This window comes from Ranitomeya variabilis, chromosome 1, assembly GCF_051348905.1.
Source record: "Ranitomeya variabilis isolate aRanVar5 chromosome 1, aRanVar5.hap1, whole genome shotgun sequence".
Lineage (NCBI taxonomy): Eukaryota > Metazoa > Chordata > Amphibia > Anura > Dendrobatidae > Ranitomeya > Ranitomeya variabilis.
In genome coordinates this window covers 359,818,413-359,833,181 of record NC_135232.1, presented here as the reverse complement: position 1 = coordinate 359,833,181, position 14,769 = coordinate 359,818,413, and the positions used below count along the sequence as shown (strand labels likewise).

The following is a 14,769-nucleotide window of genomic DNA, read 5'->3' as shown; positions in this document are numbered from 1 at the left end:
GCACCTAATCCCTGAAGCCATCGATCATCTGCAAATAAAATTAAAATAATAAACAAACAATATACTCCCTGTGTCCGACGTAATCAAATTAATAGTGATTGTCCCATGACAATCTTCTGTGGAGAGCTGTCACATCAGCAGGGAGATCGTCGTGGGACACTCGTTATTAAAGAGGGACTACTTTATTTCATTAAAATACTTTTTTTTCAGGCTGTCTTTTTTTTTTACCCATTAATAACTATAGGATTAGTAATGGATAGTTGTCTTATTGATGCTTCTCCATTATTAACCAGGCTTAATGTCACCTTACAATCAAAGGTGACATTAACCCCTTACTACCCCATATGCCACCACTACAGGGCAGTGGAAAGAGAGAGGCTAAGTGCCAGAATTGGCGCATCGTACAGATGCACCAATTCTCGGGCGGTTGGGTGCTGGTATTTTTATCCGGGGGGGGGGGAGGCAATATCCATGGCCCCTTTCTAGGCTATGAATATCAGTCCGCAGCTGTCTGCATAGCCTTTCTGGCTATAAATTGTAGGGGGACCCCACGTCATTTTTTTGGGGGGTCCCCCTATTTTATTAGCCAGTAAAGGCTAAACATACATCTGCAGGCTGATATTCATAGCCTGGTAAGCTCCATGGTTATTAACCCCTTCCCAGGCTAGAAATATTGGCCCCCGGCCATCTGCTTTCCCTCTCTGGTGCAGAAAATTGCGCAGGAGCCCACACCATTTTTTTTTTTAAATTAAAGATATTGCGTGCAGATTTTGTGTGTGTCTTTAACTATTTATGTACCATTTTATCTATCTATCTATCTATCTATCTCTATCTCTATCTATATCTGTCTGTCTGGTTATATCTGTCTGTCTGTGTATGTGTGTAAACACTATTCTTCCATGGACTATGTAAAATAAGAGGTTGTTTTTTTTTTTTTTTTAAAAGATCTTTAGGTTACAAAAACGCATACAAATCCGCATGAAAAAACGCATCAAATCCGCATAAAAAAAAGCATCAAAAACGCGCCGATTTTTACCTGCTTTTTCTGCCAAGAGGTGCAGATTCTGTGCAGAAAATTCTGCAGGCAAATCTGCAACGTGTGCACATACCCTAATTATGAGCCAGCGCATCTAGGTATGACTGTTAAACTCCCTTGTAGTCACCAGTCAATTTTTACAAAATATGCCAATTATAGAATGATATTATTAACATAGTGAAGTTCTTGCTTTATAAAACACAGTGCTGCATTCTTGTAGAAATAGAATATCACAGGTGACAATATTAGATTAGTACAACTCAGAGGATCTGAAACAGAGAAGAGCATCAGAGTCCAGGAAATAGTTACATGTGTGTGATTCATGTGAGTTTCACATCTGGAATATCCGGATATCGCAGTCAGCCAGCCATTGTAAGTAACTTCTTACTTAGGAATTTGAAAGACCTATTCAACATGCCCTGTAGCAGACGCACAAATCAAAGCATTACTCCTGAGCAAATAGCTTATGTACTGTGATAGTACAGTGGCGCTCGGCAGCATTGAATTTTGTAGACGTCTGGCCTTGACTCATGAGGGGTCAAGGGGATGATAATCCTTTCTTTGGCAGGTTAATACAGGTTTACTTCTGAGTATAATATGTAAGATCCTTATCTTGACCTTAAGAGAGATGTCAAATTTTACGCAATCAGCCATCTTTTAGCTTCTTTTATGTTCCATATACTTTTCTAATCCTGTCTGATTGTAGCCATTGTGGCCTGATGAGGAAGCATTAGTGGGTAATGAAAGTGACGTAACTAGTGTTTAATGGGCCACGGTGCAAGATTTGGACTGGGACCCCCCATTCTGGTATATACGAGGGGCGATCCAAAAGTAATGATAATCAATACTAAACACAATAAATATAGTCCAAATTTTTTTTTATTTTTCTACATAGTCTCCTAACAAGTCTATATATTTAGTCCATCTCTTTTCTAAACTTAGAATTCCCTTCGAAAAAAATTCTTGATCTTGACCCTCAAAAAAATCCCCAACAGTGGTTATCACGTCGCTATTGTCGTCAAATTTCTTTCCCCGGAGGTGTTCCTTGAGCCGAGGAAAGAGAAAGAAGTCACTGGGGGCTAGATCTGGTGAATAGGGGGGGTGTTCCACCAGTTCAAAGCCCGCTTCTTGAATGGTAGCCATGGCAACTGCAGCTTTGTGAGACGGCGCGTTATCTTGGTGAAACAGCACTCCAGCCTGCAGTTTGCCGCGCCTTTTCTCCTTGATAGCCTCCCGCAATCTTCTTATTTGTTCTGCATAGTAGGAGCCCGTAATAGTGGCTCCCTTCTCCAAATAGTCCACCATAATAATTCCTTCAGCATCCCAAAAAACGGACGCCATAACCTTCCCTCCTGAGCTTGACACTTTGAATTTCTTCGGCGTCGGTTCGTTGGCTCGTTTCCATGTCATCGATTGTTGTTTAGTTTCGGGATCAAAGTGGTGGATCCAGGTCTCATCCATGGTCAAAAAACGTGACAAAAATTTTTCCTTGTCTGCTTGGAACTTTTCGAGATTTGCTATTGAAATGTCAACTCGTTTCTTCTTTTGCTCGTCGGTTAACATTTTTGGCACCCAACGCGAGGAGACCTTTCTCATATGCAATTCTTTTGCAAGGATTCTTTGAATATTGCCATATGAGATCCCTGTGACCTCAGCTACATGCCTGATAGTCACTCTTCGATCTGCCAATACAACTTCTTCAACTTTTTTCACGTTTCCTTCATTGAGGGACGTGGATGGGCGTCCTTCACGATGTTCATCTTCCATCGATGTTCTTCCCAGCTTAAATTCCTTGGCCCAGCATGCAACTGTGGAATATGGAAGAGAAGAGTCCCCCAATGTTTCCGCCAAGTCGCTGTGTATGTCTTTGGTAGTCATTTTTTTCAAGCAGAGGTATTTGATGACAGTTCTGAGCTCGTTTTTTTCCATTTTGATGTTCACTCCTTGGCTGTTCATATTCAAATGAGTGTAGCTCCCGGGAATCGTGGTCTATTTAAGTGATTTTTTTTTCCTGGACTAGTGGGTACCTAAGAGAGAAGAAAACATTTTATTTTAATTTCTATGTGCAATAGAAATAACCGATTATCATTACTTTTGGATCGCCCCTCGTATATCTCCACCATCCAGGTATATATATTATTATTATTATTTATTATTATAGCGCCATTTATTCCATGGCGCTTTGCATGTAAGATATCCCCCATCCTGGTATATATATATATATATATATATATCACTTATAATGCCTGGACCTCATCCTGGTATATATGTCCCTTAGCCTGGGCCCCCTCCTGGTATATATATATATATATATATATATATATATATATATATATATATATATATATATATATATATATATATATATATACCCCTTCCTGGTATACATATCTCCCATCCTAGTATATATGTCCCCCATCTTGATATATAGATCCCCCATCCTGGGCCTCATTCTGGTATATAAAGCCCCATCTTGGCATATGTCCCTTATCCTGATTTACGTCCTTTATCCTGTGCCCCATCATGGTAACAAGTCTCTAATCCTGGTATATGTTCCTTATCCTGGGCCCCATTGTGGTAATATGATCCTTATCCTAGGCCCCATCCTGGTTTATATGTCCCCCGTTCTGCCGCTGTTCTTTAATGCATGGAAAAAAATAAACAATTATACTCACCTTCCCTTTGCGCCCCCAGTGCAGGATCCTCTTCTGAGGCCAGCAGCTGACTTCAGCCCCCAGTCACATGCACGCCGACGTAAGCTTCTGGCCTCTGATTGGCTGGCAGAAAGTACTGCGGCGCACGGACCCGACAGGACACTGCACTGCAATAGTCCAAATAGAGAAAAAACGAAAGTGCACTCACCGGTCCTGAAAACACCAATCCTTTATTTAGAACATGTGCAGGTGACAACAGGGAAAACGAGGACAGAAAGGACGACGGCCGTTTCGCGCTGCCGCGCTTCTACGGGTCCTGATGTCGAAAGGAAATAGGAAAGCACCCTTTATCTGCCATAATCAAAGGGAAACTCCCACCTGACGACACCATGAAAGTAAAAAAAAAACACCCATAAACAAGTGAGTTATTATTTAGCGAGACCGCTCACGTGACCGTGACGTCATGGAAGGCCCTGCGCGCACACATCAGCTATACGGAACGGACGCCGGTGAGGAGATCTGATGTCTGCGGGTGAGTATAAGCATTTTTTTTATTTTTTTTATTATTTTTAAACGTTCTATCTTTTACTATAGATGCTGCAAAAGCAGCATCTATAGTAACAAGTTGGTCACACTTGTCAAACGCTATGTTTGACAAGTGTGACCAACTTGTCAGTCAGTTTTCTAAGCGATGCTACAGATCGCTTGGAAAACTTTAGCATTCTGCAAGCTAATTACGCTTGCAGAATGCTAAAAAAGCGCAAAAAAAACGGAAAAAAAAAACGCAAAAAAAAAAATGCGGATTTCTTGCAGAAAATTTCCGGTTTTCTTCAGGAAATTTCTGCAAGAAATCCGCAACGTGTGCACATACCCTAAGGGTCATTTTGGCTGAGTGTCATTTGATTGACCCCAAACACTAGTTAAATGGTAATCTCAGGACACTTCTCTCTAGGACTGTACATTGTAAGATGATACATGAATCTGAGACATTTCCTATAAGTGAGGAAATAGGCAGTCTCTTGTCCCTGACATCCTTAGAAAGCTCTTTGGACTTGTCCATGTTGTAGATGTTAGAGTCTGACTGGTTAATTGAGTCTGTGGACAGGAGTCTTTTAGAAAAATGGCTATGCAAGACAGCTGTCTTTAATACAGGTAATGAGTTGATTAGGAGCATCTAACTGGTCTGTAGGAGTAGGGATCAAATACTTATTTCTCACTGCACAATGCAAATAAATTTATATAATTTATACAATGTAATTTTCTGGATTTTATTTTTGATTTTCTATCTCTCAGGCTATGTGCACACGTTCAGGATTTCTTGCAGAAATTTCCTGAGCAGAACCAGACATTTTCTGCAAGAAATCCGCATGCGTTTTTTTGACCCGTTTTTTTGTGCATTTTTTATGCGTTTTTTCCGGAGCTTCCCAATACATTAGGCGAAAAATCCGCAAAATTAATGAACATCCTGTGTTTTTTATCGCAATGCATTTTTTTTGCAGAAAAAAACTGCATCATGTGCACAAAAATTGCAGAATGCATTATAATTGATGGGATGCATATGTATGCATTCTTTTGCGTTTTTATCGCGTTTTTATAGCGAAAAAACGTGAACGTGTGCACACAGCCTCAATGTTAAAATAAACCTACCTTTAAAATTATAGACTGTTCATGTCTTTGTCAGTGGGCAAACTTACAAAATCAGGAAGGGATCAAATCCTTATTTCCCCCACTGTATTTGGGGATACTGTATCTTCTTTACAGCCAGAAAATTTATAGCTCCACAAATGAGTCAGTCTATTTTTCCTAACGGAAATGAGTTCAATAGTAAAATGAATACATCTTGAAAAAGGATTTACAAAAATTCAAATGTTTTGGCTAAATTCTTTAAGGCTGTGTGCACACGTAGCAGATTTTTTGCGGTTTTTTTGCGGTTTTTCGCTATAAAAACGCTATAAAACCGCGAAAAAAACGCTAACATTAAGCATCCTATGTAACAGAATGCAATCCGCATTTTTTGTGCACATGCTGCATTTTTTTCCTGAGCGGAATCGCAATCCAGAAAAAAACGCAGCATGTTCATTAAAATTGCGGAATCGCGGCGATTCTGCACTCATAGGAGTGCATTGATCTGCTTACTTCCCGCACGGGGCTGTGCACACCATGCGGGAAGTAAGCAGATCAAGTGCGGTTGGTACCCAGGGTGGAGGAGAGGAGACTCTCCTCCACGGACTGGGCACCATATAAGTGGTAAAAAAAAAAAAAGGATTAAAATAAAAAATAGCGATATACTCACCCTCTGGCGGCCCGACCTTCTCAGCGGCTTCCGAGGTGTGTGTGAAGGACCTGCGATGACGTCGCGGTCACATGACCCGCGGTCACGTGACCGCTACGTCAGTGGAAGGTCCTGAACACACAGCATTAGGAACGGACGCCTCTGAGGTGAGTATAACCTTTTTTTTTTTATTATTATTTTTAACATTCTATCTTTTACTATTGATGCTGCATAGGCTGCATCTATAGTAAAAAGTTGGTCACACTTGTCAAACACTATGTTTGACAAGTGTGACCAACCTGTCAAACAGTTTTCCAAGCGATGCTACAGATCGCTTGGAAAACGCTAGCATTCTGCAAGCTAAATATGCTTGCAAAACGCTAGTTTTCTGCGGGTATATGCATGCTAATTCTGCATGCGATATACCCGCGGCAGGAGGCGCAGAATTGCCGCGGAAATTTCCGCGGCAATTCTGCTACGTGTGAACTCAGCCTAAAGGTCTAGGGTCCTTGGTCATGCACACCTGGATTACCGTCAAATAATCTCTTGAGAGATAACATGGAGTTCCTGTTAATTCTAATAATATCTAATGTACTGGGCTTTGCATTTGTATAATTATTCTTCTTACTCAGTGGTCCAATGGTTATTCTACAACCCCTGGCAAAAATTATGGAATCACCAGCCTTGGAGGATGTTCATTCAGTTGTTTAATTTTGTAGGAAAAAAGCAGATCACAGACATGGCACAAAACTAAAGTCATTTCAAATGGCAACTTTCTGGCTTTAAAGGGAAGGTGCCACCAGTTTTCTTGTAGTTTGTTTTTTTGTGAAATTAAGCTTAAAATAGTAAATAAAATGTATTAATGCAATGTTTGCACTGTTTGCAAACATTTCTATATGAAAAATATTATATATTTTCTTACAAATATATATATTGACCACTAGGGGGAGCATTTTCCGTTTTAGACCTCAAGCAGCTATAGTAAGACTTACCAGCTTTACTGTTAGCTGGAAAATCTGGGCAGTAACTGCTGACATCAGCATTTCCCTCCCCTTTTGGGTGGTCTAATATCCCTGGGGCAGAATGAAGAGCAGCATCACAGGGCAGAGCCATTTTGTGGGTGACTGCCCTGTGATCTGCTATCACCAGCAGTTACTGCATCAGAAGCACAGTTAGTTTATGTGGTGTGTATGGAGCAGCATTGTCTGTGCAGAGCTGTCTGTGACTCATCCCTCAGTAAGATAAGAAGGAGCTCCAGGTCTGCAGTGAATGGCCAGGCATTGTGGAGGGAGGGGGGAGATACATTGTATGGCTGAGAGGTGTCAGGTGTCACCTCTCTCTGCAGGCTGTGAATGGAGCTCCTGTGATAGAGAGTAAGTGGAGCTGGGCAGAGAGCACTGGGCTATAATAAAATGGCGGCCAGTCACACCTACAGCAGTGAGTTGTGCAGCCCACAGAGGCGTGCCCAGCTCACTGCTAACACCTCTCCAATGTTATAGATAGGGTCAGCGCCGGTCTATTATCTCCTATGTCCATGGGGTGCTGTAAAATGACACTGTTAGTGCCCTGCTACTGCTGCAAAACCAAGATGTCAGCCCCCAGTTCCTTCTTTAAACACGTATAACACACGAAATCTGTTTCACATGCATTTAAAACTTGGTTATAGCAGCATGTTATGCTACATTACAGTGATTTATTAATGATCTACAAACGCGGTACCTTACCTTTAAGAAACACTAAAAGAAATCAAGAACAAAAAATGTGGTAGTCAGTAATGGTCACTTTTTTTTTAACCAAGCATGGGGGAAAAATTATGGAATCAATCAATTCTGAATTATGGAATCATGAAAAACAAACAAAAAAAACAAACACTCCAGCACATCGCTAGTATTTTGTGGCACCACCTCTGGCTTTTATAACAGCTTGCAGTCTCTGAGGCAGGGACTTAATGAGTGTCAAACAGTACTCTTCATCAATCTGGCTCCAGCTTTCTCTGATTGCTGTTGCCAGATCAGCTTTGCAGGTTGGAGCCTTGTCATGGAGCATTTTCTTCAACTTCCACCAAAGATTTTCAATTGGGTTGAGATCCGGACTTTTTGCAGGAAATTACATTGACCTTATGTGTCTTTTTTCAAGGAATGTTTTCACGGTTTTTGCTCTATAAAAAGATGAGAAGAAAGAGCGCAAAGTATAGTGCACACAAGGCGATGATATATCAAAAAGCGGCTTTATTATCAACAATGCCAAGTTAGACAGCAAAATACAATTAAAAACATTTAAAATTGCGATGGAGCGACATGCAAGACAATGCAGGGCAGGTGAGTAAGAAATGTGCAAACAGTACAAAAAATATTGAATGTTCACAGAGACAGTCCACATACCACATACATGGCAAAAACAATATGTATAATAAATAGAAAAAAAAAAAAAGCTCAAAAAGGAAGTGACCTCCAATGTGCAGGACCATAAAATAAGTGTAGAGTGATATTAGACTAGTAAATAAGACGATAGTAAAGCTATCATTTATAGGTCCTGGACCAGGGAGCACACTCCTAAGAGCCAAAAAATACACAAATATATACATTACTAATCAAAAAAATGCCATGTATGAAGTTAATACCAATATACATATACAGTTACAAGAATGGCACTTATAAATATAAGTGTGGGGCCTTTTGGACAGCACGTGCAGGTCATGTATAGCACCCTATTCTTATGCTGATACTGTGAATTTAATGTGAGGCATGGTGTGATCACCAGCCCTCTATACGCAATAGTACTATAACTAACCATTGGCATAAAGATTAAGAGATTTATATGGACACTTGGCACTTTATTCTATGTATATACTTTTCTTGGTATATGATCCAGATATACTGTGGTATGGGTTGGTGTCCCAACTATTGAATGACATATAACTAAAACTTGGGTCTACCTATTAAAAGGAACTTTTGTATATTGCTCATAATAAGTGCTTAGGTGAACAAATTATATGAGGTTGCTGAACATGATTATGCACATGTGGTCTTAGATTGTATATGTATTCCCCAGAGGACGGTATCTCATTACTTACTTATTTTATATTTATATTTAGTGTTGTTTTGATCTAAACCAAATAAAATTTGTCAGATTTTAATACTGTGACTCTGCTTCCGCCAGTTTTTCTCTTTTTTGGTATTTGCATGTATTTTGGAAGTGTCACCTCAAGAGCCTGGATTGAATAGGTTTGTTGTTTGTATTTGGTCCAGATTTTAGACACAGCTGACTGTGAACAACCAACATCTTTTGGAACATTGAGTGATGATTTACCCTCTTTTAAGAGTTTGATAATCCTCTCCTTTGTTTCAGTTGACATCTCTCCTGTTGGAGCCATGATTCATGTCAGTCCACTTGGTGAAACAGCTCTCCAAGGTGTGATCACTCCTTTTTAGATGCAGACTAACAAGCAGATCTAATTTGAAGCAGGTGTTATTTTTGGGTATGAAAATTTACAGGGTGATTCCATAATTTTTTCCTCAGAATTGAGTGACTCCATAATTTTTCCCTGTGCTTGGTTAAAAAAAGTAACCATTACTGACTACCACATTTTTTGTTCTTGATTTCTTTTAGTGTTTCTTAAAGCCAGAAAGTTGCCATTTGAAATGACTTTAGTTTTGTGCCATGTCTGTGATCTGCTTTTTTGTACAAAATTAAACAACTGAATGAACATTCTCCAAGGCCGGTGATTCCATAATTTTTGCCAGGGGTTGTAGATGTAGAGTCATGGCCAAAAGTGTTGGCCCTTTTTTTTTTTGTTGTGTCCAATTTTCCTTTTTTCTCTGTTTTTTTTGTTGTTCCAATACACAGAAAGGAAATAAACATATATGTAACAAAACGTATGTAATTGCAGTAATTTTCTGGGAGAAATACTTCATTTTCTGGAATACTTGTAAGGGTGCCAACACTTTCAGCCATGACTGTATGTGTGAGGGATACTCCTGGACTCCTAATAACAGATTATTAGAGCATTATTTATTTTCTTCTCATCTGCTCCTTTGGGAGGTGGGTTGTGGGGTTTATTATTTTGATATGTGCGGTTTGCTGCCCTGTTTTGTGTCGGTGTTGTTTTTTGCTTTTTTTTTTAAAAAAAAATCTCAATAAAAATGTATCTGATTTAAAAAAAAACCAAAAACTGTACAATAGAAAACTTCAGATTCAGTGGGAGAAACGTGTATGCCTGATTAGCTGTGATAGGGTATTCTTGTTTTCCTCAGCTATAGACACATATGAAACATAACATCTGAATTAAAAGAAAGATTGGTTTAAAGCAGCCAACTACACATGTAACTAGGGTAGGTTCTGTGCTTCAGTGTCTTAAAGCCTTTGCGAGTCTGAATAATGGAAGTGAAGGAGCAAATGTTCAGCACTGCTTACCAACATGGAACATCTACTCCTACCCATGACCTTGTAAGCAAGTACTTTACTGGATATGGTTAGTTGGTTTTATGGCCATCCTAAAAGCTTCAGTCTCCTGGCAAGATAAACAGTGTCTCATCTTTTTGTAACAATTAACATGGCCTCATACTGACAGGGTATAATAGAAAAGGAGTTGAGAAATCGGTGTATTCTTGCAAGTCCCTGCAGATAATGACCTCTCCCATTGCTTTTAAGTAAAGATAAACTCCCTTATTGTTTTATTACATAGTGCATTTTCTTTATTATTACTGACGACACATTCTCTGTACTTGTAGTTCCTGAAATGTCAGTGTAGGTTCACGCGATTGTATAAAAAATGTCATCTAGAAAAGTGGGATGATTTTTTTTTCTCACTTGTCATCCGTGTGTAGTCCGTGTGCTGTCCATATACAATCCGTTTTTTTACAGTAGTCGCTATTAATCTGACATGACCATTTACAGTTTCCTGCATTACAGAATTGCAATGAATCCATAAACATCAGATGCTATAGTGTGGCATACGATTTTTTTCTTGCACCCATAGATTTGAATGGGAGAGTCCCATCCAGTTTACGGAGGACAATCTTGCATGCTGCCATTTCATTTCACACGACAATTCTATCAGTGAAAAAAATCAGTCACTTGTACTGCCCATTGAATAACATTGTTTTTTTTAACGTATCGCACTCGGGCCGAAAATACAGTTGTGTAAACGAACCCTAAGGCTGAGTTCACATGTCCAGTATTCACCCATTGCAAACGGATCCTGCGGCAATCAGTTATACCGGCAGGTCATGAAAAACTGCACAAACACGGTTTTGTCCCGCTAAAAGAAAAATGGATTGGAACGGGATCCATTTTCTTTTAACATTGAAGTCTATGGAAAACGGATGCATTACATAGTCATCTGTTTTTCTTCTATTTGCAACAGATTTGTTTTTTGCTAACTGTATGCATTTCATTCAAGTGTTTACTGGACATGTGAATTTAGCCTAAAGAAATGAGGGTAGTTGGCTCATGTGGTTCTGGGCAGGTATACAAAGGGCAAAGCCAAAGTAATTAATGTTGTGTTATGTGGTTAGGATTCATTCGCTGATTTGTCTGATTAGTTGTTATGCTCTGTGCACAATATCGCCTTGTATCTGCTTTCAGATATTGAGCTCAAAATCTGATTGACCCCCATGACTTACTGTTGTGATGACCCTTATTTTTCAAGACGCCTGCAATTTGCCCTTACATGACTGATGACAACTTATTTTTACCTAACCACTACAGTGAGTTTATCACAATTTCTGGGTTTAGTTTATCCACCTGCTTTTTGAGGATTGACCATAGGTTCTCAATGGGATTGAGATCTGGGGAGTTTCATGGAAAGGGACCTAAAATTTCAATGTTTTGTTCACCAATCCACTTAGTAATCACTTTTGCCTTGTGACATGTTGCTCCATCATGCTGGAAAAAGCATTGTTCATCAACAAATTGCTCCTGGACCATTGAGAGAAGTTGCTCTTGGATGTTTAGATGCCATTATGTATTCATTGCAGTGTTCTTAGGCAAAATTGTGAGTGATCCCCATCACTTGGATGAGAAGCAGCCCCACACATGAATGGTCTCAGGATGCTTTACTGTTGACATGAAGCAGGACTTGTGGTAGTGTCCGTCTTTTCTCCAGACAATTATTCTTCCAAATGTCCCAAATATGCTGAAGTGGGCACAAAACTTTACAATTAGGTCCATCCATTTTCTCTCAGGGTTCTGTATTTTTAAGAGTCGTATAGTGTTGCATATGCCACTATTCTTCCTACCATAAATACTGGAGACCTGAATGGAAACCAGTAATGCTCGTAAAAACAGAGCCTACATATAGTTTGATGTGACTTACAATGTCTCTACAGATTGTGACAGATTGTAAAAACTAATGGAGTGGAGAAAGTAGAGAAATTATTTTGTCTGGTATAATCTTGGTTGGAGCAAAAAGGGATTGTATCACTATTATTATTATTATTATTATTATTATTATTATATAAACCTTTATGTGAAACAAAATAAATAAATTACTATAGTAACATTTATATTTTTATTATATTTTTCTCCAGCCACTGGAGCTGCCATTTTTTGTGCTGGTGTTTAAAGAAGCTTTTCCATCTCCAAGATCCTATCCCAATATATAGTAGGTGTAATAATAATAATAATATTAGCAAATACCTCCAATTAGAAATGTAGTATAGTTCTTCTGATTCACTATATCGTTTACGCCATGTGCAGGTCATTGCAGTAGCTTAGGTATCCATGGTTATGACCACTAACAGCTAACTGTCACTATATGAGTGGTCTTAACCATGGATACCCAAGCTAGTGTAGTGCTCTGCACATGGGGTGAATGACATTGTGAGGCAGAAGAACTATACTTCATTTCTAATTTAGTTATTTACTAATATTATTACACCTACTACATATTGGGATATGATCTTGGAGATTTAATTGTAAAGTGCTGTGGAATTACTCCGATGTCTGCAATACAGTGATGTCTGAATGAGGCTCTACTGTTGGCTACGCAAAGCCCATCCGAAGAGATGACTTTGTCACTACTTACTGAACTCTGCACATTCAACTTTAACCAAATCACAAACCAATTTTATTTGTATTTTTTAAACTTTTGATATTTTTCAACATTAAATTTAAAAAAATCAGTATCATTGTAATCACACTGTCATGGAGAATCATAAAGATAGATCATTTTTAGCAATTTTATATTACAGTGAGCATTGTAAATTAAACCCACCCACAAATAAAGGAATTGTGTTTCCAGTGAACTTCTGTGACACTGTCCGATTCTCTGTGTCACATTGCAGTCACCAACAAAATGGCTCCGCACTGTGACCCTAAACTTTATTCTCCCAGAAGGGCAGGGGAGGAGTGACGTCACACACATAATAATAATCTTAATAATCTTTATTTTTATATAGCGCTAACATATACCGCAGCGCTTTACAGTTTGCACACATTATCATCACTGTCCCCGATGGGGCTCACAATCTAAATTCCCTATCCGTATGTCTTTGGAATGTGGGAGGAAACCGGAGAACCCGGAGGAAACCCACGCAAACACTGAGAGAACATACAAACTCCTTGCAGATGTTGTCCTGGGTGGGATTTAAACCCAGGACCCCAGCGCTGCACGACTGTAGTGCTAACCACTGAGCCACCGTGCTGCCCGTCATGCAGCATATCATTTACTACAGTCGTAAGTCGGCATTACACTCGGTTTTCATCACTCCCCCCCAGTGTTTAGAAGTTGAAAATATAAAAACTTTTAAAATAATTTTTCATATGTTATACCATTAAAAATACGCTCGTATATATAAATATAAAATTCTGAAATGATAGTTTACTTTTTTTAAGTTGTTGCCATTTTTTATGACACATTTCTTATGACCCATTATTTATATCAGGTTTTTTTGTACTTTGTATCCATGTATTTTTAAGACAGAATTAAACATCTTAGAATTTTCACACTGGTCACTAGAGCTCTCTTAAACTATTGCTGCTTATGTACATATGGATTTCCTGAAACAACTGCATTAGTGGAGAGTGAGAAAGATGCAAGATCTGGCGTTTTTTTAATACAGATTATGATCTGAAGAAAAAAACATTGCCAACATTTTAACAATACATACTTGCCACAAAAAAAAACCTTATTTATACAATGCATATTCTGATGACACACTCTCTTTAAATTGGCCATAAATTAGTGATTTCAGTTAAGTTATATCTTGAATGCCTTGATGTTTATAGTTTGTATGTGAAAGTTGTTGTTTTGGATATGGAGCGCCCCCTGCCACAGGGCCACCGAGTCCTAAGTACCGGGTCTCCCTTCTGGCTCTGGCGATGTCACGGTGGCTAGACCCCGGCCTGTGACCCTGTTAAGGGGGATCCAATAAAGGAATAACAGTTCGATGTGTGGGTGGTGGTGATGATGTGGTGCAGTGCCGGTCGCAGTAATTAACGAGGACACCAGGTTGCAGTCTCTTTACCTCTTTACTGAAGGCTCAGGATCCTCAGTCTGGAATACGGTTAACCGGGCGGTGAGAGTCCGGCCGGTCCAATGGCACCTCCAGAGCTCCCTTTGCAGGTGGAAATCTGTGCCTACCTTCTAGCGCTTGTGTGTTGCGGTCCTCCCCTGCGGTGCTTACGGGATAGTCCCCACAACTGTTGTGTCTGTTTCTGAAGTTCCCTCACAATTCGATCAAGATGTTCTGCTTCGTCCCCCCAGATTATATGGCTAGGACGCACCCGTATGACGGGTAGGCTCGGAGTTCTTCCGGGACCCTAGAGTCGCCCCTCTCCAAATGTTGCCCCCTATGTCTTCTTAG

General features: G+C 39.5%; 2 protein-coding genes across 3 annotated transcripts in view; one reads left to right on the top strand and one right to left on the bottom strand.

Annotated features, from left to right (window-relative positions):
• ROR2 (receptor tyrosine kinase like orphan receptor 2) overlaps positions 1-14,769 on the top strand; it is a 241,288-nt gene that overhangs the window by 167,448 nt on the left and 59,071 nt on the right. The window lies entirely within an intron of this gene.
• LOC143818798 (histone-lysine N-methyltransferase SETMAR-like) overlaps positions 1-14,769 on the bottom strand; it is an 83,407-nt gene that overhangs the window by 37,032 nt on the left and 31,606 nt on the right. The window contains exon 2 of one of the 2 annotated variants that reach the window (XM_077299926.1): positions 1,816-3,063. The exons of the other annotated variant lie outside the window; for it this stretch is intronic. Within the exon in view, the coding sequence (XP_077156041.1) occupies positions 1,916-2,992 (1,077 nt within the window). The 5' untranslated portion in view covers positions 2,993-3,063 and the 3' untranslated portion in view covers positions 1,816-1,915. Of the gene's footprint in view, positions 1-1,815; positions 3,064-14,769 lie in introns of those variants that run through there. 2 annotated transcript variants of the gene reach the window in all.